The sequence below is a fragment of the Python bivittatus genome, unplaced genomic scaffold (assembly GCF_059951505.1).
Source record: "Python bivittatus isolate LINGU-HERP-01145 unplaced genomic scaffold, Pbiv_v1 ctg000700_np1212, whole genome shotgun sequence".
In the NCBI taxonomy this organism is placed as follows: Eukaryota; Metazoa; Chordata; class Lepidosauria; order Squamata; family Pythonidae; genus Python; species Python bivittatus.
In genome coordinates, this window is record NW_028277098.1 from 63,229,836 (window position 1) to 63,254,641 (window position 24,806).

The 24,806-nt window shown below is 36.4% G+C and overlaps 1 protein-coding gene across 8 annotated transcripts in view; it reads left to right on the forward strand.

Moving 5' to 3' along the window:
• The window catches only part of SRGAP2 (SLIT-ROBO Rho GTPase activating protein 2), a 226,142-nt gene that overhangs the window by 57,481 nt on the left and 143,855 nt on the right, over positions 1–24,806 (forward strand). For 7 of the 8 annotated variants that reach the window (XM_088154402.1, XM_088154405.1, XM_088154404.1 and 4 more), the window contains exon 3: positions 18,254–18,446. The exons of the other annotated variant lie outside the window; for it this stretch is intronic. In XM_088154402.1, coding sequence (XP_088010528.1) covers positions 18,254–18,446 — 193 coding nt within the window. The remainder of the gene's footprint in view (positions 1–18,253; positions 18,447–24,806) is intronic. 8 annotated transcript variants of the gene reach the window in all.

Consider the following 24,806-nt stretch of genomic DNA (forward strand, 5'->3'; position numbering starts at 1 on the left):
TTGGATTTCAGTTTGGATCCCTCTGCCCCATAGGATCCAGTTCTTATCCTGGATGTGGTTACTGATCTAGTGTTATCATTAAATGGTTGAATGACTTCTGTCTCTTCTTTTAGTAGCTTCAATTGATAGCCTGGTCATAATTATTCATTCATTCATTAGCCTTGGCAGTTCATTGGATGTGTAGCTGCCTTTTGTATTGTTTAAAAATTGCAACTGACTTAGATTAGGATGGCAAGATTATAAATGGGTTGGCATGTAGTGTTTTGACCACTTCACATCTGTGCTTTGTCAGCTCCCTGTACATTTCTAAGTCAAATTGAAAGTGTTGGTTTTAACTCCTGAGTGTCTCTATCAAAAGAAGGAGGGCAGGTAACTAGTGGCTTGATTTAGAAGTGGCATTTCAAGCAAGGAGTATTTTTTTCTGGAGTGAGTTGCATGTTACTATCTTTATAGTCTTTTTAATCTGAAGGAAACCCTTTTTTATTCAACCCAGCATTTTAAGTAAAGAATTATCTGAATCTTACAGTTTAAATTTACCTGAATTACTGTTTTCTATTCCTGTGTTGTTTTAATGTTGTGTTTATGTTGTTGAGCCACTACCAGAACTTATACTATGGGACTGTACATAAAATAAGGAACTAAACTCTCAGAATTTAGGAGAAAGAGAGGACACAGCCTTGTAGCCATATTCATCTTGGAAACATTCAGATGAATATTCAGGGAGTAACTCAAGTCTTTACCAACTAACCAGAGTTTGTGGATTTATGTCTATCAAGGTAGTGATATATAGACATCTATTATTTTCATATTTCACATATTTTGACAGGATATGGCCAGTGCTCCATATCTATATATCTTTATGTTTATAGATAAATGTATATAAAATATCAGTGATGCTTCATGAACATTTGAATATCTAAATGGGGAAAAACGTGTGTGTGTGTCTGCAAATTTGAAATATTTTGGCATAGATCAAATAGGACCTTCTCTCTCCCTCCCCCCCCAAAGAAAACTTAATGCAATCTTAATCAGGCTCTGCTTGTTATCTGAGCAGAGTGCTGCAGGACAACTAAAGAGAGGATCAGATATTAATTCCTTTGTTGCTTCTTCAATGAAACATAGACAGTGGGAACTGTCTCTGTGAGAATGTCTTTCAGTCTCTTACACCTGACATCAATCCCTCTGTAACCTTTTATTTATATTCCTTTTAAGGGACTAGAATCTGAGTGAAAGACGCCAGATTGACATTCTTGAACACTGATGCCTTTTATCAAAGAGAATTTTAAAAAGATAGAGCTTTGCTGGCTTGAATGCAGCCTTTCTCTGCCATTGTGTCCTTAACCGTATATTGAAGTAGAGGGGTGAAAGTTCATTCTCTCTGTTACTTCATTCTTCTGTTAAGAATTGTGCCAGCAAGGATGATAAGAACAGGATGGAATCTTGTCGTAGAATGCTCTTCTGCAGGAGGGGCCGTTGATTCAGAGCACCTGAAAGGGTCTGGAAATGGGAAAAAAAATGCATTTTATATCTCCAACTGTTTTTGGGGGGGTGGGGATGTGTACTTTGTTTTGATTTACAAAAAGTGCTTCCTTTATACAGAGAGAGAAAAAGATCATAAATAGTTTTGTTTCTGCGCTGAAATAGTGGTTATAAAGATGATCTATGTGCTGAAGATTTTTGAAAGTATTTGTTCATGTTCACTGTGAATGGCATAGACTGAAGATGAACCGTTTTCTCTTAAAGCAGATCTCATTAATTAATCTCCAAGTGGCTATATGGGCTGTATTCTGCATTTGTTAACTAGTAGTCCAGGACATTCACAGTGTGATGTTAACTTGTGTTAGAATAAATGTTCAGAATGCACAGTCAAGTTAAATGCTAATGCAAAAATAGCAAAGCTATATACAAATTCTTATTTTACTGGAGCCTCATGTATTTCAAGTATAATGTGGCTCTGGAAGCAGTTGTGAACAAACTGTTGGATCCTGAAGGTACATTTTTATATTTTGTTTACAAGAGAAATATGACAACTTCCTAAATCAAAACAACCAGGAATTCAGCATGTTATTGGAACTCAGCATGTCTGAGTGTGTGTGTATATGTGTGTATGTGTATTGTTCTGTCTTGAAAAGCTACTGGGGTATTCTCCCACCCTTTAATTGTAGTTAAATGTGGTTTTCTGCTGTTTTCTAGAAAGCACTGTAAAGAGTTTTTCAATAAGAACAACAAAATAATTTTGGGGTATAGAACATCTAATATGTGCTTTCTAATTTGAGTGAATCTGAAATTTTTGGTACTAATATGTTGGTATTCAAATGGACATTTGAAAAGACTGCATTAAAGTGTAATTTAGACTTTGGTCCATTCAGATGCCAACTATATTCACTTCAGGGATTATGAATGGGAGTGCTGGGCATGTCCTATTCAAATGAATAAAGATGATTCACAGCAGTTCTTAGATTGGAGCCACCTATTACTATTACTTCATATAATGTGGGGAGGAAAATATGAAGAGGTTATTTTTGTAGATTGCAGATCTGCTGATTGCCATATGGAATGTAACCTGGCTGCTACAAATAATTAGAAAATGAAATTCTATTAAACATGGAAGGTACTTTGTTATTTGGTCGGAGTGTTACATAAATACAGGTAGTCCTCAACTGATGACCATTTGTTTAGCAACTGTTTGAAGTTATGATGGTGCTGAAAAAAGTGACTTACGACCATTCCTCACACTTACGGCCATTGCAGTGTCCATGGTCACATGATCAAAATTGGGCGCCTGGCAACTGACTTGTATTTACAACAGTTGCAGTGTCCCAGGGTCACATGATTGCCATTTGCAACGTTCCCAGCAGGTTTCCAACAAACAAAATCAATGGGGAACCACGTGATTCACTTAATGGTTATGGTGATTTGCTTAATGACCACCACAAAAATATTGTAAAATTGGGTGCAGTCACATGATGCCTCGCTTAATAACTGCACCACTTAATGATGAATTTTCTGGTCCCTATTGTCATAAGTCAAGGACTACCTGCAAATTATACACAACTTAATAATGCAAATGCAAGCAACAGAATGAGTTCCCCCAAAGTGTGGATGTGCTTATGTGCTTTCTTTTTGTTATTGTGTTTATAAATCTGATGTCTAATGATACCTCTTGACAGTAAAGTATTTTCAGTGTTAGTTCTGGTGGTCTGATGGACTGGAATGGAGGAAGGGGGGTGAAAACGAGGCTCTCGTCTCCAGAGCAACGCTCTGGAGATAAGCGGAGAAAGCTGGCGCATCCCTAAACATTCCAGAAGATAGTAGAGAGTTGTGCCTGGGAATTACTGGTCAGTCTGAAAAGATTCTGTAAATAAGCACTAGCTAATAAACCTTGCTGATTGAACCTACACGGTCTCCAGGAGTTCCTTGGGCTAGGCCTGACAGGTGGTAATATTATCAGGTTAGGAAAAGGGACACAACTAGATGAATACATTTCCATCAGAATAATTTTATTTTGTTTCAATGAGCTCTTATTTCAGTGAGTATAGCTGCAAAAGGATTCTTCTACTATATCTACCAATATACAGTGGTACCTCTAGTTACGAACACCCCTACTTACGAATTTTTCGAGATACGACCAGCTCTGGCCCCAAAAATTTACCTCGACTTGCGAACTCGCCTCGACTTACGAACCGGATCCGCAGCCATTTTCCGCCCGTTCCACGTGGTCTGCGGCCATTTTCCGCCCGTTCCACATGGTCCGCAGCCATTTTTCCGCCCGTGCCACATGGTCCGCGGCCATTTTTCCGCCTGTGCCACATGGTCCGTGGCCATTTTTCCGCCCGTGCCACGTGGTCCGCGGCCATTTTCCGCCCGTTCCACGTGGTCCGCAGCCGTTTTTCTGCCCTGCCGCGTGGTCTGCAGCCATTTTTCCGCCCCTGACACGTGGTCCGCGGACGCCGGCACGGATTAACGGTAATTACATTGAACCTTATGGGAAAATTTGCCTCGTGTTGCAACCAATTCACGTTGCAACCAGAGTCACGGAATGGATTAAATTCGTAACTCGAGGTTCCACTGTAGTGGGAAAATGTGTGGTTGAAAGGATTGAATTTTACATTATGTTATAACCTTGAAGAGAATTTTTATAAAATGATGTACCATTGATATATAACACCAGAAAAATTATCTAGAATGTGTAAAGATACTTCAAATTTATGTTGGAAATGTGAACAACAAGAAGGGTCATTTTATCATGCTCGATGGATGTGTAAAAAAGCTAGAAAATTTTGGGTTCACATACATACAGTGATTCAGAGGATTTTAAAGATTAACATTCAACTGAAACCAGAACTTTTCCTCCTGGGACTGATGGATAAACAGTTAGAAAAAAGTCATGGAACACTTTTTATATATGATAACTGTAGCGAGATTATTGTATGCACAAAGATGGAAAGATATGGCAATACCTACAAAGAAGGACTGGTTGGTGAAGATGACAGAACTTGCTGAAAGTAATTCGATGAGTTTCCATGGCTGAGGATGGATTTGAACCTAGGACTTCCCATTTATATTCCAGTATGTTATTTTTCATTTTGCTATAGAGTGGACAGATGAAATTGAGATACACGACTGATTTACAGATCTGTGGGTTATTTAAAAATGGATTATGGTACATGAAATTTTAATCAAACCACCCAATCCTGCTTTCTACCAAAAAAAAAAAGTATGTTGAGCTAAAAATCACTGAAAATATATATAAATCCCTGATAACAATCCAGTGGTACTTCTGTTTGATTGCCTGAATTGATAGTGCCTCTAAATGGAGCGCTTATACTTAAAATAACAACTTAAAAAAGTACAGTTCCTGAAAATCTGGTTTATGAAAGTTTTTCGTTTTAGGGTTTATTTTTTTGGTAATAGTACCTACAACAAAATATTGCTATCTGAAGTACTTTTGTTCAGTGTGCCAGCCAAGAGTATTTCTTTTCATTCCTGTTCTCTACTCTCCCCCAGTTTTCCATTTTCTCTTTTCCATCCTAGCACTTGAAGTTCTGTGATGAATTAACATGTTAAGTACTAATTAAACTGTTTGAGAATTTTTGGAATGTGGACTTTTTTTTTTTAATTCTGAAAGATTCCTTTATTACTTTTATTCTGAAAGATTCCTTTATTACTTCTATAAATCAGATCTCTTCATTTCTAGCTTTTAGCTTCCCATTCACCAATGTGCATTGATTATTAGTGGCGATGAAAAACTTTCCATTCCAGTGTAACCTAGAGTTGAATGGAAGCACCTACCTGACCTTGGGTGTTTTTGGAAACCTAAGCATTCTGTGATGTGGTTAGTACTGGATGGGAATGACTGTAGGATAGATTGAGAAGTTGGGAAAACATCCAAAAGAAGGCTTTGGCAAACATGTCCATATTGCTGCCAGGAAAACTACACTGGCATGCCTATGAAACCAGAATCTGATTAACTTGGAAATCCAACCTGTCTTTCCCAAATCTGATAGTTTATCTTTTTAAATTTTATTTGCATTGATATATTTTTGTTTGGGTCTGTTCTTAACAAGGAGTTCAAATTCATTTTTAGACTAAGGCATAAATCTTAAGCTGTTCAGATTGTGTACAGAAATCCCAAGTGTAAGTTAATTATAGTTTTATGAGACATACGTTTCTGTTTTAGTTTAGATGCTAATTGCCAATGAAGTCTAGTATCTAAAATTGCTACTTCAGCTAACTGTAAATATGGTTTGCTCTTCATGCTGGAACATTTTGACCTGCTGCTGAGACACTTGAGAGAGAAAAGCTAGCAGCTCAGCCATGCCACAAATTAAAAATTTAGTTTCTGTTTTGTTTAGATAACTTTAGATAGTTAACTTTCTGTTAATTCACTTGAGAGCTCTAAAATTTGATAATTGGGCTACAATTGGAATTTTTGGTTTCCTTCCTTCCTTCCTTCCTTCCTTCCTTCCTTCCTTCCTTCCTTCCTTCCTTCCTTCCTTCCTTCCTTCCTTCCTTCCCTCCCTCCCTCCCTCCCTCCCTCCACCAGCACATAGGAAAAAATTACCTTTATTGGATTAATTTGTTTTAATTAGAACCCCAAGGATCATCAAATGAAGACAAGTGCAAAGTAATGGATCAAGAAGCTGCATACAATAGGATAACATTATTTTTATTCCAGGCAGTATAACTGATGAACTACCTGCGCATGCACCCACACAGAGCCCCTGGGCTTTCACAGAAAGCTCTGCAGTAACCAATCTAGTCAATAATTCCTGTCTCACAGCAAAGAGAAGGTGGTGAGACATATGGGTAGTTAGCCTAAGGTTGGGGCAAAGACTTGGCCATTTTAGCAAATGCTAAAATGTTGTACACCACCCAGAGGAGAACATTTGATGTTTAACATTAAAATGTAAAATGTTGAGTGTTGTATGCCGCCCAGAGTCACTCTCTTGTGAGATGGGCGGCTATACAAATATGATCAATCAATAAATAGAATGCAATAAAAAGGGTGCAGATACCCACTCTACTGTATAAAGATCAAAGCAAATAAGAACAATTTAAAATATACAAAAACCGCTGGGAATTTAAGAGGATACATTGTTCCCCCCTCCTTTAAAAAAAAGTTAATCCCTGGTTGTATCAAACCCAGAAGACAGAAATGTCATCACACAAATCCTTTGTTTAAAAAAAGGAAAGAAAACGAGGCTGAGGAAAAAAGTCACTTTTGAGAGGTTATTTGAAATTTTAAGACACCGGAATGAAATCTGAAAACTTGTCTTGTTGGAGATCACTCTAAATTTTCCTGTTGATGCCCTGTGTCAGAATCAAATGCTGTGTATGAGCCATTAGCGGTGGCTGGAAGGAGGAACAATGTTTGCTCTTGCTCTTCTTCCTGCATTGTGAGGAGAGCCAAGACATGGAGTAAATTATTTTTTATCTCAATTATAAATGTTTACATTGCTTAGCATTTGGGATTAGAATAAAAACATCTTATAATTCCTTTCTTGTGGTAAGATAAATTGGTGTCAAGGAAATCTTGACTTTCTTCCCAAGCTTTTTGTGTAACGATTTCTGAGTTTTGTTTAATGCTGCTCTGCAGCTCCGTGCTACAATAAGCTAAGACCTCCCTTTCATTTGCTTCTTAATGCCCGTACTGCATCAAGAAAATAGATAATATGTTCTATTATTTATTTTCTTGATTCAGTACAGGTATTAAGACAGATTTTTAAGAAAAATGGTATGATCACAGATTGTTTTATTGAATAAACAATTGGCTAGGCAACTTTTTAGGTCCCAGCTACCATTATGTTTTTTTAATTATATTTATTGAGAATTTTCATATAATAATAACAAAGCAAAAGGGAAAAGGGGGAAAAAAACCAGAAAAGTGCAAGGAAAGAAAAAGAAAACAAAGGTTAAGAAACATATAGATGACTTCCCACCTTCTTTTCAACAGATAATTACTTACTTGTCCCTTCTCCCTCTTTTTTACAAGTGCCTTCACCCCTTCATTTAGTCCTCATCTTTCTTAGTCCTCAAATCTATAAATCATCAATTCATTTTTTTCTTCTTTCAACAAAAAGTCCATATAAGGCCTCCAGTCTTTCAAAAAAGTTTTTGTTCTTTGTTCTCTGACCAAACAGGTCAGCTTTGCCATTTCTGCAAATTCTGACATTTTCACAATCCATTCCTCCAAGTGAGAATGTCATTATTCTTCCATTGTTGTGCAATACAATAATCTTGCTGCAATTACCATATGCAGTATCAATTTACCATGAGTCTTTTCTAATTCATTACCCATAAGGCCCATTAAGAAAAGTTCTGGTTTCTTAGCAATATTAATCCTTAAAATCCTTCCAGCTACCATTATGCAATGACTTCGTGGCTCCAAAAAATGAAAATAAATTTAAAAAATAACCTCACCCCCCACCCCTGACATATACAAAGTAAAATCCCACGCAGAATCCTTTTGGAAAATCAGCATTCTTAAGACTTTTGAAAGAATTTAATTTTACTTTAATTATGGTAGGTCTCATATATATTTTGGGTGCAGCAAGAGAAACCCTGTTCCTCGTAAACTCTGTATTGCATTGCTATGATTTCTGAGTTTTGAAATTATCTGAACTGAATTGGTGTACTCATAAACATATATACTAAAATGTGCTACCATCCTAACTTAAATTATATTCTGAGCTGGGGAAAAATGTCTTTTTACTTAAGTAGGGATCAGTTAAAAGGGCTTAGAATGCTGCTGTGACACTAAAATCCTGGGTACACTGAGTGCATTTCTACAGCACTCTTACGGCTAAAGCTGTCAGGCAAGGAATTTATAGATTCATGAAACCAGGAAGGGTGACAGATTTTAGCCCTCAGTGTTATAGTTCCTGTTGTCCTATTGTCCTCTTCCTTTCAGAGGTCAGTTTTCCACTGCTGATTTTCAATAATTGAACTGTCCCTGAAGTGTGATGTCTTTGATGATGGGTAATAAAGAACAGGCAGATAGCTCAACTCCAATTTAGACCAGTCTTCTCCAACAAAAACAATGTGTTCCACTAAGAAATTTGAAGGAGCAAGATTGAAGCTTGAGGTTGATGAAAACATGATCAAGGATTTTTTTTTTTAAATTTTAAATGAGTTTGAATCTCCAAGACCAAGTGAATTACATTTTAGAGTACTAACATAACTAGCTGAGAGTTTAACAATTGGTGTTAATTTTCCAATTTGGGCAACATTGGAATATACATATGTAGCACCTTTGGTTGGATGGACAGTATTAGGATCTAAATACAACAGAACTCTAATATCTTTGGAAACAGTTATGTCAGTTAGAAAGCTATGGAATGTAATGTCTAATAAATAAAGATTCAATCCTTTTTCCCATGCTATGGGGAAACCCAGCATTAGAAATTGGGAAAAAGATGGTGATATAGAAAAGTTGGATGGAAGCAGGGATATTGACTCTGGACCATATTGATGGACGATGAAGATGAATTTTTAACATACGCTGTGTTAAGAGATAAATATCATCTATCAAATGTATCCCAATGGCAATATTTACAGCTACAACATTTGTTAACAACATTGTTTGGACCAGCAGCATTTTCAGTTTCTGAGACACCCAGGATACTAGAACAATTTGTTAAATCCTTTAGAACTAAAAAACCTACTATTAGCTTGTATAGATATTTGTTATCAATAAAACAGCTTGATATGCAGATGTTAAGGGATGAATGGAATAAAGAAGTAGAGTTTCTGTATTGCCTAGACAATGGGAGAGTGTCTTAACTTATATAGCAAGAATGTCAATGGACCTTAAACTACAACTTATACAACAAAAAATATTTAGAATTTATTAGATTCTCCTATGTTTGTATAGAAAAGGATTGTCAAAAGCAGCATTTTGTTAGAGGTATAATAAGGGCAATGCCTGTTTAAAACATATGTTTTTACAATGTCCTATACTTATTAAGTTTTGGGAGAAAGTTGTGGACTATATAAATATGATTAGGTGACAAAAGCTAAAATTTTCAGAGGGTAATATTCTTTTGAACTGTATACCTAGTACATTCAGTTTGACATCTGGACAATGTAAATGGATTCTCTGTGCCCTTACTATGGCCAAAAGACTGATATTGCAGCATTGGAAAGTTAAATGTATGTCCCCATTTATTCAATGGATTGTAGACCTGATTGCGCTTGCCACTTATGAGTGGATTGCAGGGAGACATAGAGTTTGTATGGGCAAGTATAATGAAATATGGGACTCATTTATGCAAAATACAGTAGGTTAAAAAAATATGATATATTGGAAATATATATGCATCTGAATAATATTTGCATTAGATAAATATATACAGAGAAGTGTAAGTATTTATTGTTATAATGATATACTTTGTCAAGTTTTTATTTCCTTTGTTATATTTTTGTGACTTTTTTGTAATAGCACTTTTTAATTTTTTTTCTTCTTAATAGTGTATTATTATTTTTGTGTTTCATTTTTCTTTTTCTTTTGTTATTAATTAAAAAACAATAAAATTATTTTTAAAAAAGAATGAGCTGAACAAGAGCTTGGCTGAATACTTAGGTATTACATTTGAGAATTCCTGGAGATCTGGTAAAGTGCCAGATGTCTAGAGAAGAATAAGTGTTTCTGTCTTCAAGAAGAGGAAAAACTAGATCCAGCAAACTAATTGGCATCAATCTGTGGGAAGATTCTAAAGCAGGTAATAAAGAGATTGATCTACAGGGACCTTGCTAGGAATGGTCAGATTAATCTGTCTCATTTGTTGATTGTGTAACTTCCTTAATCAGTTTGCAAAGAGCTTCAGACTTATTTTTTATTTATTTATTGGCATTTGTATGCTGCCTACTATGCCTCTACTTCACCAGAGCATTTGACAAAATATCCCATTACATGTTGATTAGCAAGCTAGTTAAGTCTGGGGAACATTCATTCATGGTTACTCCTCATATTGATGAGAAGTATCAAGTGGGATGCCACAAAAATTAGTCCTAGGTCCTCTATTTTTAATATTTTTATTAGTGATTTGGATGCAGAGATGGAATGCTTTTTTGATTTGCAGGTGGATAGCTAATACCAAGAAAATAGAAGAATTCAAAACTGTTTCACTAGTTTGGAAAAAATGACCGAAAGTGTTGCAACATAATGGTTAACAGAGTTCTTCATTTAGAAAGCAACAGCAAATGTACAAGTATTTGTGCATATTTGGCTTGGTAACTGTATTGGTGAAAAAGATCTTTAAATAGCAGTTGATTGTAAATTGAATATGAGCTAACAGAAAGATGTGGCTGCAAAGAAGGCAAATCTAATTTTATTCTGCATCAACAGAAATAGAATTTCCGAATCATGGGAAGTCATCATTCCGTTCTGTCCTCGCTGAAACCACACCTCAAGTACTGTATCTAATACTGGATGCCAAACTTTTGTTCAGAGAAATGCAGTGAAGATGATTGGGGAGATTGAAGGAGCTGTGTATGTTTAGTGTGGAGAAAAGACATGGGGGAGGGGGGACGGAATGATAGCTGTCATCAACTATCTGAAAGGATATCATACAGGATAAGACCATGACCTGCTTTCTAATTCCAGGGATAATGGGATAATGAATTTAAGGCAGATTCTGACTGAACATTAGAAAAATCTACCTGACTGTGGATACTATAACCTGGAGAGGTGGTGGGCTTCCCTTCATTGCAGAGGCTGTTCATATTTTGGATTTCTGCATTGATCAGGGGGGTTGGACTCAGTGACCTAAATGGCTCTTTCTGACTCTATTCCAGTGTTTCTCAACCGTGACAACTTGAAAATGTGTGGACCAACTCCCAGAAGCCATTAGCTGGCTGGGGAATTCTGGGAGTTGAAGTCCACACATCTTCAAGTTGTCAAGGCTGAGAAACACTGCTCTATTCCAAGAAAAAACAATTGTGGATATTTTTTCTTCCACAGATTCTTCTCAGAATCAGCATGGGCAGCTTTGTACTCCTGATCAGCATGTGAATCTAATTTTAGTGAGCTTCCTATTCATAAGAACTCATGTTTTTAAACTTCTGTCCAACTGGTATTTAATGAATGTGGAGACAGAGTTGAACTAAATCCCTATGTAAAATAGAAAACCTACATGTAACATTGTAAAACACCCTGTGTCTTTTTGAGAATGATTAAATCAGATGCCCAGTTATTTGAACATATTTAAACAGATTAAAGTTGGGATAAGAGATATGAAAAAGAAGAAAAGCACAAGGACTCAAGCAGTTTTATTCCTCTGTAAAAGACAGTGCAAATGTATTTCATTTCCTCTTGGATTTCTGAGATTATTGTTAGCAACCACATAGCTGGGTAAAAATAAAACAGCAGTCTTTTTAAGACAGAGGATTAAGTACAGCTGACTGTTACCAGGGGGGTCTTGGTATTTCAAGAGATGAGTAAAAAGTTCAGGATAGTTGATTGTTTTAATATTTGTTAGATGAAACAGTTATAGAGTATGCAGTGATCAAATTCCGATTCATTGAGCAGCTTACATTTTTCTGAACTTGGTTTTGGTTGCAGTCTAACTGATGGAAGTAGATTATCAGTTTACTGCAACATATATTTTCATAGACAATGGATTATTAAAATGTACAGAATTTTCTATCATATAAGGCAGCTTCCAGCATTACCTACTTGAAATAAGCTCAGCAGGGATCTGAAGATTTTAAATTCACTACATGCTGAGTTTATGTTTAAGACACGGATATTCTTTGCATCCATCCTTCTTGTTAGTTTCCTTGAAACTAGTGAAACTGATAAAATATGCAAATTATAAAGTAATGGAGCTTTGAAAAAATCTGTTTAAAACTGAAAAAAGAATAAGGTGGAAAAAGTTAACTCAGAAAATGAGTATACTAATATTACTCATTTAAAAATCAGAATTACTGGATCTCCATTTTTTTCTCAAATTGTATGTATTACTTGTTATAGGCAGGATTTTACTAACCTAAGGATGTTTTAAAATGCAATCTTGGAAGGTAAACCATTATGTGGTTGGTTTGTTTTTGATTTAGCTTAAACTGATGTTTAAATACATCTGTTGTTAGTAGTAAGCCATGGTTTCTTGAACAAATGAAGCAGGACAAAAGTCACAATTATTTTGCCAACATTTGTAAACCAGACTTTTGTATTTTTGTTCTGCTTCTTCTCTTTCAGAAACCTTCCCATAGTGACGTATATAGTATTGAGTCTGGTAAAAATCTGCTGAAATGTTTTGAAAATCAGATGGAGGTACCATCCTCTGGAGATTCTCTTGTATGTGTATGGAATCTCTACCAGTTTGCTGCAGGACAATATGTTCACCTGCATTCATTTCATGGGAGAGAGAGAGGGAGAGAAAAAATGCTGTATTCCATATCATTGGAACTAGTAGCATTAATGAATCCAGAATCTGGCATTATGTCTGCTGAAACTTGTGTAGCTACAATTTTGGAACGCTGCAGCTGTCCTTTAATCTCCGTTAAAGAGAGTTTGGGAGTCTCAGTTTTGTTTTGTTTGCTTTGCTTTCCAAAACATAGTCTTAGGGGAATCCATTATGGATGGAATACTGACTTGACATAATGGAGCTCCAAGCCTGCAGTTGTTAGCTATATATATATTTAAAACAAATGCTTTCTAAATTACAAAAAGTACTGTTATGCTTATCCACCATTTAGGATTCAAACTTAAAGCTCAGCTACATTTAATATAATTCTGAATCCCAAATGTCCTGTTTCCTTGTTGCTTTCTGGAGAGGAAGTAGAGAGGAAGAAAGTTCAAAAGCAATATAAGCTCATTCCTGTTATGTATGAACGTCAGAAGATTCCCTTACCCCTTTTTAGCAATTGTAAGGGACATCCCTTTAGATTAGAGGGCTATTTTAAGGAGCCAAACATTTTTGCTTCTTTTAAAAAAATATTAACAGAAACAAGCTATTCTCTTTCTCTTTCTCTCTCTCTTCCCCTCCCCTTTAGATCCAGAGCTGTCATTCTCCAGCTGAAAAGACCCCTTTTGACTATGGGAGATTTTGGATCCAGCATAGCTCCTTCTTGTTGGTAGAATGAGGGAGGAGGGAGTGTTTGCTATTTTTTCTGTCCCCTATAATTCTTTATGTTAAAACATCCAAAAAAAAAAAAAAACACCTCTGTTTTTGGACATTCAGGGATCCTCTGAACAAGGAAAACAATTTCTCTCACACATGATACTGCTGGTGGGTCTTGTGGAGCATACTCTCTATTATATAAATAACAGATTACAAAATACCCCACAGCCACTCTGGAAACAGAACAAGACTTGTTTAAAAAATCTAGGTTAAGTTACAGCAAATAGGTGATGGTTAAGATACTGTATTTTGCGGTTGATTTATTAAATGCAATAGATGGGTTGCATTAGGTTTGTATGCTGGAGATTCCCTATGACTGATCTGAGCTGTGGAAGTTCTCAGTTCAGTCCACAAGGAGTTTGCTTGCAAAGCCCTGATTTCCCCTTGTCTTCTACTGCATGGAGAATCCCTATGGGTAGAAGAAGTTCTCCATTACAAACTATCAATGTCTGCTCATGGAGAACAACTCCAGTCCTGCCCTTTTGCGTGTTGTCCCTACTCTTCCTAAATGTGAGTAGATGGAAAAATCTTCTCAATATCACCTGGAAAGGGTTATAATGTGTGTTCCATACTAACTTGTTATCTATGATTCATGTTTAAGCTTCATGGTTTGAATTAGGCCTTTTCCTTATTTGTTCTCTGTAGCACACTGTAATTTGTGGTTTGTAGGTGCTAAAAATATCCTTAGAAATGGATTCAGAATTCTTATCAAACTAGAGACATTTCAATTAAATTTAAATTGCCTCTAATTCATGGGTTACAGTTCAGAAGTTCCCAATTCCTTGAGTCTTCCCACTGAACTTCCAAGGGTGTTTTTCTCTGCAAGCTGTATTGTAATCCACTAGCTGTAGTTTGTTCTGACAGTAGACTGAATATCCTTCTTGTTTACATAAGTGACAGGATTACAAAAAGACATCATATACTCTTAGAAGTTACCTGAGCTTCAGGAAATTCCAACATCCCTGACTTCATTTATTTGCAACCAGAACAAAACGTTGCTGAAAAAGAGAAAAGAATTCTATGAACAAGGCCAGTCTTCTGTAGTTCAAGCTTCTATAGGGTATGTAGATTTTCAATGAACTCTTGTATGCTGTTGCCAGGAACTCAGTCAGCTGTTACTTTCCCTTTTATGCAAACACTAATACAGTGATCATTGTAAAGTACTTGTCTTGATATAGTAGATATCTGAAGAAGCAAAAGAGCTTATCTGCTTGATTTACTAGTTTGTTCTTGTATATGCATGTTAGGTAGGGTGACTAGATTTTAGTTTACATAATCAAATTTTTACGTGAGCACAGTCATTCAGTCTAATGACTTGTTAACAATTCAGAATACGTATTGTGGGGTGAGTAGGGTGTGGGCTTTTGAAATAACATTCTTCTTAATACATGTTGCTTTGTAATACTGTAGATTCTTCAGGAAATACATCATATTGAATATTGTATACTTTTTTGTTTTCTAAATCACTTCTCTTGCCTTGGCAAATTATGATTGGATATTTGACTTGAAAATAATTGAAATTATTGTCATATGATATTGTCGAATATTGTTTAATACTGTTATGATGCTTATTATCTGAAACATGGTCCAATGAAAATAGAGTCAGAAGGTGGTGTTGAATATTATAGTGAATTCTTTCTGTAGCTAGCAACTGGAATGTTTTGGATAGCATATTAATTAAGAGAAAATACTTCTGAACAAAATTAATTAAATGGTATACTGATAGTAGTTTGATTATTTCCTGCATAGGCTCAAAGAGATTAAAAGATCTCATTTACTTATAAGTAGTAAAACCTAATGTTTCAGCATTTCCATGGGATCTGGTTGTCCCAGAACTAGGTCTCTTAATCACATCTCTAGTTGTCCCCCCGAAATACAAATATGCAGCAGATACAGTTGTTCTTAACTATAGAAATTATTGTGCTTGATGAATCTACTACTTTTGTGAGAAAATCAGTGAAAAGCAAAGAAAAATGACAAGCTGTGTATGGGAAGCTATATATGGGATCTCTCCACATGTTATCTATACCTGCAATATGTTTTGCACTTGTAATATTTTTGTATTTTCGTGTGCAGCTGCACCCATATATAGTCTCAGTAGAATACTTTTAGCTCTTTTCAACTACATATGATGTTAACAATTTTGAAGCGCAAGTCTAACCATACTTAAGAGAAAAGTGGTGCTTGGATCTAAAATTAATTGGAACGCTTAAAACAGCTAATTGGTTGGTGTATATCATTGATCTTAAATTAGTGGGTCATGCCTTACCTTCAGATGAGTTACTAAGATGCAATGGATTTTGATTTTCTGTATAAACTTTTGATGACAATAGCACATGAGGTAATTAAAGGGAGAAATAAAAAAGGGCATGTTATAATTAGGTCAAATGTGAATTTTGAATCTGTATATGTTGGATTATTGTTTTGCATTAATGTTTTGGGTAGGACACATTAACGTTTCATGGAATTATAACCCTTTCTCTTTCTCCTCTGATTTTGATAATGTGTACCTATGAAATTGCATCTATAACATGAGAAATTCTGAGGAGCTAAATACTTCTGTTCTGATGGTCTTTAAAGGAAGTGATTTATGGAGTGCATTTTCTTCTTAGATAGGCCTTTCTTTAACGCTTGATCCATGGCCCAAGAAGAGACAGCTCACCTTTTTAGACTGTCCTTCCAAGCAAAGTTACAATCCAGATCTCAGAAAATTGGGTTACAATCCAGGTCTCAGAAAATTTTTACTGAGAAGCCTGATGCTGTAGCATGCCCTTTCCTGATCAGGTGTCTTATGTGAAAAGCAACAAGTCAGGAGATGCTGTTCTAGGCTCTATTTCAGTAGTTATTCCTCATCTAGATGAAAGTTGTAATTTATGTGTTTGTGGGTACAAGAAAGGAAAAATGAGATGAGTCAGTTTATAAAGTAAAATACTTAGAAAACACACCTTGTCCTGAATGAAACAGTTTCCATCAAGTTTTGTTCCTAGATGATCTGAACCTATAAACAAAGGCAGAAGTACACCAAATGTTAAGTGTTGTGTTGGCTTATTTGTATTATTTAATATAAACGCAATTTTGAACAAACTTAAACTGCAACAAACCTCCAGCAATAGCAGTCATCTCTGATTAGCATTTGTGTGCCCAGGGATTTGTAGAGGGAAAGACAAGTTTGATACTTTGAATAGGAGGGATTGGAGAATAAGATGAAGATATTAATGGCGTGGAACAATTTATTTAGCAGTTCTATAGCTAAAGTAATAACATGTAGGACTTCATTGTACGGTCCAAGAAAAATACTGTCAATTTCTAGGTTCAGTATCACATAGCTAGCTAATTTAGCTTTTCCATGTATTGGGAATATGTGAGTGTAAACTCTGAAATTATACTGCAAGCATTGGGTGATCTTATTAAAATATTTTAAGGCCAAATTTTAAAAAAATGGTGTTTTAACAACAGCATTATCTGCACTCACACCCTGTGTGCAGGCAAAAATAATCTGCTTGCAAATTTTGCTCAAAGGCATTCTTTGCATGAAAAATGAAACTGTCTTTCTTGTGACCTTTCTCAACTGGGCATGCAAATTTGTTGGACTTTTCAAAGGTGAACCATTCACAATTTGATGTGCTGTGTTTAATTGCAGTGTCGCAGTTGGAGACCCAGTGTGAATAGTCTCAAATTGGTATCTTCTGGGAAATGTATGGCATGATCAGTGCTTTGGTTTCACCGTAGGAATAGTCTGCGAAGGAATTTAATAGTGTCTCTGGAGGAAATTTGAACTAAGAGTGGAGAATTGGAGCATTAGCCAACCCTATGGCCTTTATCTAGACTGAGATTCAGTACATTTTGGGGAAATGACTGCTTTAGGGGACATGGCTGATTGATAGAATCTTCACCAGTAAAAATCATCCTTGTAAGTGGATTGCGTTGGAATCATGGTTGAATTATTCACCAACTCTCCATCTTTCTTGGAAGTTATTTATTATTAGGACTGTTTTATATTTTAATGAATTTTATCTCTGCTGTAAACCTCTCAGAGTTGTTTCAACAAGATGAGCAGTGACAAATTTGATAAATAAAAAATTTGATGAAATTCCTTGGCCACTGTGTATAAAGCACAATTCTAATTGGTGGATTTTTTTTTAATCAATTGACCCAGTGAGTAATGGAAATGGTTTTTTGTCATTGTTGTTAATATTTAATTAAAGGCCCATTGGGGTATGAAGAGCAAGAAGAGGAATTTTAACTTTGATTTTACAAATTAGCTTTTATATCCTTTTCTTTTTTTTGCATTTATATTTTGCCCTTTCTCCAAAGAACTGAGTGTCTATGAGGTCATCCCAGTTTATTTTCAGAACCTTCTAAAGTTAGACATCTGTGTCATGCTGTATTTTTTTGTAACTTAATGAGTTTAAACCTCAACTTTTAGTTTATGTCTATCACCACAATGTATACTTAATTTTTTTTTCTTCGGCAAGCTCAGAATGGTTAATGTGGTTGCTATTCTACTTTAGATTGGGGGTACTTAGCTTTAACAGTATACAGGCAGCAAGTTTGATCAGGCAGTTCATATCATTTTCTGTTTTACATGCCATTTTCATGAGTACTCCCCCCCCCCACTTGTTTTGCAGAGATTCGAGCCCAACTTATCGAACAACTGAAATGTCTTGATCAGCAATGTGAACTTAGAGTCCAACTGCTTCAGGATTTGCAGGATTTTTTTCGCAAGAAAGCTGAAATTGAAATGGATTACTCCAGGAACTTGGAGAAGCTGGCTGAACGATTTCTTGCAAAAACAAGGAGCACCAAAGACCAGCAATTCAAGTAAAGCATTTTTCCTTGGGGGAAGTGGGGAGGGGGAGGATGGAAGCAATAAAACTGGGAAGGTGCCAGCTATCAGCATGCAACACATATTGCTTTATGAATGTCATAGTCAAGTTATTTATTTGTTTATATTTCATTTACAATGCACATATAAGAGAGTTCTCTTTCCCCTCAATTCCAATGTTAGCTAAAGTACAGGGGTAATATATAAGATCTCTGTGGTTGCGCAACATTTGTGCTCATCTCCTGATGGCTTGTATAATGGAAAGATGTACAAGCTCCTGTGAAAACTAGTACTTCTATGTGAACAGCTTTCTGTAATTGCTATAATAAAATAAGGATTGACCTGTAGGATTGACCTGAAGATGCAGAAAGTTCTGATGCAGACTGTAGATATAACTTGCATCTTTCTATAGAAAGTGTGGCTAAACAATCTTTCTAAAGCTCTACAGCTACATTTTGTTTTTAATCATGACAATTTCTAGTTGTTGTAGATTTGAAATATTTCAGCTTTGACACCTAAAAGGAATTTTAAGCATATATCCCACCCACTTGCCATGATTTGGGACTTCTGCCTCTTTCAACTATAATATGCAAAGATATGGATGATGGGATGTGCTTGGTTTCTTTCTGCTGCAAAGGAGGAAGTCAAAATGAGCTTCCCTATATAGTGATGATGAGGCTGAGTCAGTGTTGTGAATCTTCTGAAAATTAGAGGGAATGTTGCTCTATATCAGTATAGGTGCTCAGTTTTGGGTAACAATAGTGATGTCAGAACTTCAAATTAGATCAGACCAAGAAACCAATACTGCTATTATTGTAAAGCTGTAGTAACAGAATCTTGCAAGTCTGAATGTGCTTTTCCCTCCCTCCCTTTATTTTCATGTGAACTAGGAAGGGGCTTGCCTGAGATGTTCACTCGTTACATTCTTGCTCTGGACTCAGGCCCCTTGTCTTGGTAGCAGCTCTTACTCCTGTTCCTCAAGGCCATTCCCTCTTTTCTCTGCAAGGAGGGACTCAGTTGTGGACAGCAGTAGATACTTAATTTTGTCCTGTAAGCCTGAGGGGCACATATTGGAACAACAGTCTGAAGATAGTCATCCATGCCCAAGAAACCATCTGTATTTGAAATATCTAAGGAGCATTAGATTCTCTTAAAAACAATATATAGCTATAATATAATACTGACTTAAGGACAAAAACAAACACATCTAGAATGTAATTCATGTTGTGCCTTCAATGATGGCTATTTCTGGAGCAACCTGTATACTTTTTAAGTGGTGCTTAAAAGTTTGTGAATCCTTTTGAATTTTGAATATTTCTGCATAAATGTGACCTAAAACATGATTTGTTCTCCACATGCTTAACAACAGAGCTGCTGATCCCAACTGTGGTCCCTAAGCGAGGACTACCTGTATTTTTTGACTTATTTGTTTAACTGGGTTCTCCTTATCTAGTTTTAGGACTTGTGTGGAGAACACATCATGTTTTAGGTCATATTTATGCAGAAGTACTGAAAATTCAAAAGGGTTCACAAACTTTTCAGCATCACTGGATGCCTGAAAATGGATCTTTTCAAGGAAACTGCCTCTGAATTGCAGTTTAAGCCATATATGCCAGCCCTTGCCTTTGTTATTTATCTTTCCTTTCATTAAACATAATGTAGAGTAAATAATTGCATTTCATATTCTTTGACTCTAATTCTAATGTGGTATATGACTTTTAAGCTGGATATTATTTGAAATTTTTTTTGGATATTTAAATTATCCTTGCTGTCCTGTCAAGGCTAGATGTTTATGTTTACTTTTCAGACTTATAGGATGGTGATATAACTTGTGCAAATGTTGTATCTTATTTTCCTTTGATCATATCTATGTTAAAATACCAACTATGATATTTATACAGGGCTCTAGTTTCTTACGTATATAAAAATATTTTTGGAACAGAATTGTTAATATGTATTACCATGGGAGTTGCTTTTATAGAATGTAAGATTCTTATCAGACTCCTAGAAAATATATTTTCATCTTAGAATGTGTCTGGCCTTCAGTTTTTCAAATATGATAGCACGTTACATCCTTAAAATAACAGAAATAGATAGTTGCCAAGGAGAATGCAAATTGTGATTTGCATTTGTGATTCTAAACTTTTTTGCTTTTAACATACCCTTAACAAGACTTTTTTCTCCAGGATCTGTTGCCAGTCTCTCAAATGTATTAATACCAAACTTGTAATACATCTGCTACAAAATACCTAAAAGCAAATTCACCTTCAGGTTGTTGATTACATGGGCATATGTCCATTTAGTTTCCTTGGCTGTAATACAGCAGTGATTTGTCTTTACCTTCTTCTGGAATGTTTCCTTTTTTTTTTTTTTTTTTTTACTTCTTTGTCTGTCCTGCTGTTCCCTGGAGGTATCCTATCCAAGGACTAACCAGGTCTGAGTTTGTTATTTAGGATAGGCTACCAAGAAAAGAACAGGGGTTTCTGTGATCAGGATTTCATAAAAATATTCTTTGCTTTTTCTAGCAATAAATGCAAGGATGAGCTTTTATTTTATGATGCTGTTAAATTTCTTTAATATAAATTCTTCTCATTAGAGCCATATGTTACATTCCTGCTTTCTTTCTATGGGGCACTTTCAACTGAACATCAGGTATGGAAATTCCCAAAGTGACCTAGCAGGTTTTTGATTGATGCTGCAGGGTGTATCACTGAAAAGAGTGGGATTGCCAGTTTTTAAAACAGACTCTTAAGTTCTTCTACTGTGAGTGGGCCATCAGCTAAATTTTCAAAAGAGGGCAAGACCTGGGCAAATTAGGGAAACAAATGTAGATGGTATTGTTCAGATGTGTGGGTTTTGTTTTGTTTTGTTTTGTTTTGCAGATCCCCACTAATTTCTGTTGTTATCACGGTCATCCCCTCACTCCCTAATAGCCTTTATTGTTATTCTTTAAGAAGTAGGCTCATCTTCCTCTTGGCAGCAAGTTCTGCCTGTTTCCATAGACAGTGCATAGATGGAGCATCTACTACATGTCAGGAAGAAGAAAGTTAGTGATGCAACTCTGGTAGTAGAGAATAAAGCTAGAGTGTTCACGAAAAGAACAGGAAATGGAGGTGATGTTTTCAGTCTTTCCAACCCAATGGAATGTTGGAAATAAGTCATGCAAAGAGACTTGGGATTCCGTCTGTCTGCCTGCCTGCTCATCTTTATGTCTGTCAGCAGACTGTTTGCCTTCTGAATGCTTATGATCTGTCTCTTTATTTTTATTGTTCCTACATTTTTAAATTGTAAGCCACCCAGAGTCATTCGGCCTCTAAATTGTATTAGATAAATAAAACTGGACAGAATGGAACAAAATTTAGTCCAGAGAGAAACGCTGGAAAAAGAAAGATCATTTTTGAAAATGGGCCAAATCCAATCTGGGGCTGCAGAGAAAAACATTCTCAAAAAGCCTTTTTTCCCAGCGCACCCCTATGGAAGAGACTGTGAGAGGCTTGAAATACTGTATTGCCAACTGTTCTAAGCTCTCCTCATTCTGGTCCGAGATTAGAGCATATGCAGCCTACTGTGTGTTTCCCAGTACGCTTATACACACAAACACACACAAGACAGCATGATGGGAGAGCAGAAACAGGCATACAAAGACACAACATGTTACTTCATTACATAAAAGGCAGTACTGATGCTTCCTATAGCCAGTTCTGATAAAGTGCTAGAAAGAATTCCAGAAGCTCTGCTGTGCGCATGTTTTCCCTATCTCATTTTATTCCAGGTTTTTTGGAAAGCTCTCAGTTCAGTGGCAAGTCTTGAGGTGGGAAAAGCAGAGTGAACAGGAGGTGGGTGATGGAAAAATATGTTCTCCCAGATGCTCTCATTATTACTTAACTTTGCTGCCAAATTTTGGCAAATAACAGGAAACAGAGACAAAGGAAATTGTCATTCTAGCAACAACTTCTAATTCAGACATATGTCGAACAGGGAGATTGGAGGTCCCTAAAACTAAGAAAGCAGCACTGGGGACTTGTTGCAATACTGATTGTAACCAGGAAACAAAAAAGGGCAGATAAACCTAAAGAAATGTGTACCACCTCATATGATTGATATGTCTTGGGGGGACTAATTGCCTACTCCTATCTGATGTAAGCATAACTTAAAATGTCAGTTATGGCAAAAGAATTATGGAGATGGAGTTACAAATCTCAACAGCTCTCTAATTTGGAATGCATAGCCTTTTAGCTTATAAATGGTTTTGCAGTTTTCTAATATTTATTCACATCCCTATTGTTTTACATCCTTCCTTGGTGTTCAAAAACTCTCATTATGTCTTGAGAAATTGTTTGGGCTTCTTGTGCTATACCATAAGGGTTTTTAGATTCCTTTAATTAAAGGAAATGGGGAGCTTGCATGCTACAAAGGACTAGGCTCTGACATCTTTATGTTTAAAAAAAACCAGCCTCATATGGGCCCCATTAGCTGCTCTTACAGTAGAAAAGAGAAACAAGTATGATTGCTGCAGAGTATACCCAACTGCTCCAAAAACTGAGGGTGGTAGAGAAAATGCTAGGGAGTGATGGCAGGCAGCAAATTTACCAATTTATTTCTGTTAAGTGGGTATTTTGTGATGATGTAAGCTATTCTCTGTGTCACCCATTTGTCAGAGTGCCCATAATATGCTTTAAAAAGTCCAAATGTGATCGCTAGCCCCCAAGGAGGGATATATAGCACTCCAGGATTCAGATGTGGCAAATTCCACATCTCCAGAAATTGTATACAACTGTGACTCTTTTGCCTTTAAAATTTCCTTTTCCCGCCACCACCAAGGCCAGAGTTTCTCAAAATGCGTAGAATTCTTCTTCCCACTAGAAAGGGAGGTCTAGAAATTTGCCCCACCAGATGCAAACTTGATCATACATTCTTACTACGTGCTTTTCTTTGTCTTCTTCCCCATCAAATGCCACTTCTCCAGTTTTCACAGAATCATAGATTTGGAAGGGACTTCGGAGGTCTTCTAGTCCAGTTCCCTGCCCAGGGCAAGAATCCTTATACCAGTGTTTCTCAATTTTGGCAATTTTAAGACGTGTGGACTTCAGCTCTCAGAATTCTCCAGCCAGCATGCTGGCTGGGGAATTCTGGGAGTTGAAGTTCACACATCTTAAGGATGCCACGGTTGAGAAACACTGCCTTATACCATCCCAGACAACAGCTATCCAACCTTTGCTTGAAAATCTCCATGATGGAGAACCCACAATTCCAGGTTGTTCCATTGCTTACTAGCTATCACAGCTAGGAAGTTCCTCCTTATTTCAAGTTTGGATTTCCCTCTGTGAAGCTTTCATCCAGTTTGAATAATCCAAGATAAGACATATATTTTACTCAACGAGCACAGGCCCCAACTTGTGTTAATGCTAGTGTCAGACCATGCTAATGCTAATATCAGACCATGGATAGGCATTTGAGAGATTCAGGAAATACAGTAGGGATGCTTAACCATTCCTTCCACTTTTCCTCACCAAGGGTAATCATTAAAGGGAAAAGCAATGGACAGGAGAATGCATCTCTTCTTATAATTCTTCTGTGAAAATATCTTCTTACCCCTCATCACCCCAAACCATTGCCCCAGTAAACATGGATTTGGAACATGTTACCTGAAGTGAAGGGGTAGGGGTATGGGGGAGAAAAGTTTGAAGGATATATTCAATGATATTTCTGAGGTGACTGAGATAGAAGTAACTAGATAGTAACTTTTCTGATTAATGGTAATTTAGGCAGGATGCCATTTCCTCCCGCCCTCTCAGTTTATTCCCAGATGGAGAGGCAATAAAAAAGTAAGAAAGCTGAAACATAGCATTATCTGTGTCTACTGTTTGCAACTGTTTCCCATATTCACATTAGAATGAGCAAATACATATTTTAGAATCCCATATTTGCCCAATATTGTGCACATGAAACCATGTTATTATAAAAGACTTGCAACCGCATTCCCTTTTTTCTAATATGATCAGAGCAGTCACACTGGGAAGACTGAATTTTATTTCATTTGCTTAAGCATCTTTGGTTGTTCTGCAGGATCTTTTTTATGGATAACAAGTGAGAGAAATCCATATTAAAAACAACAATTGAGACAAGATGCTAAGAAGTTGATTAACATCTGTTTTCTATTAAGTGAAAACAAAACCCAGAAGTTAGCAACAAGCAACAATGCAGCAAAGTACCCAGGGAAAGAGACAACTAACTGTGAAGATCCCAATGTCTTCCAGAACAACATAGACCTCCCTTGAGTAAAAAAATAAATAAATAACAGATACAGTGGAGCAAATTTCCAGGACCTTGGCTGAAAAGCCCTTTCCTAGATAATT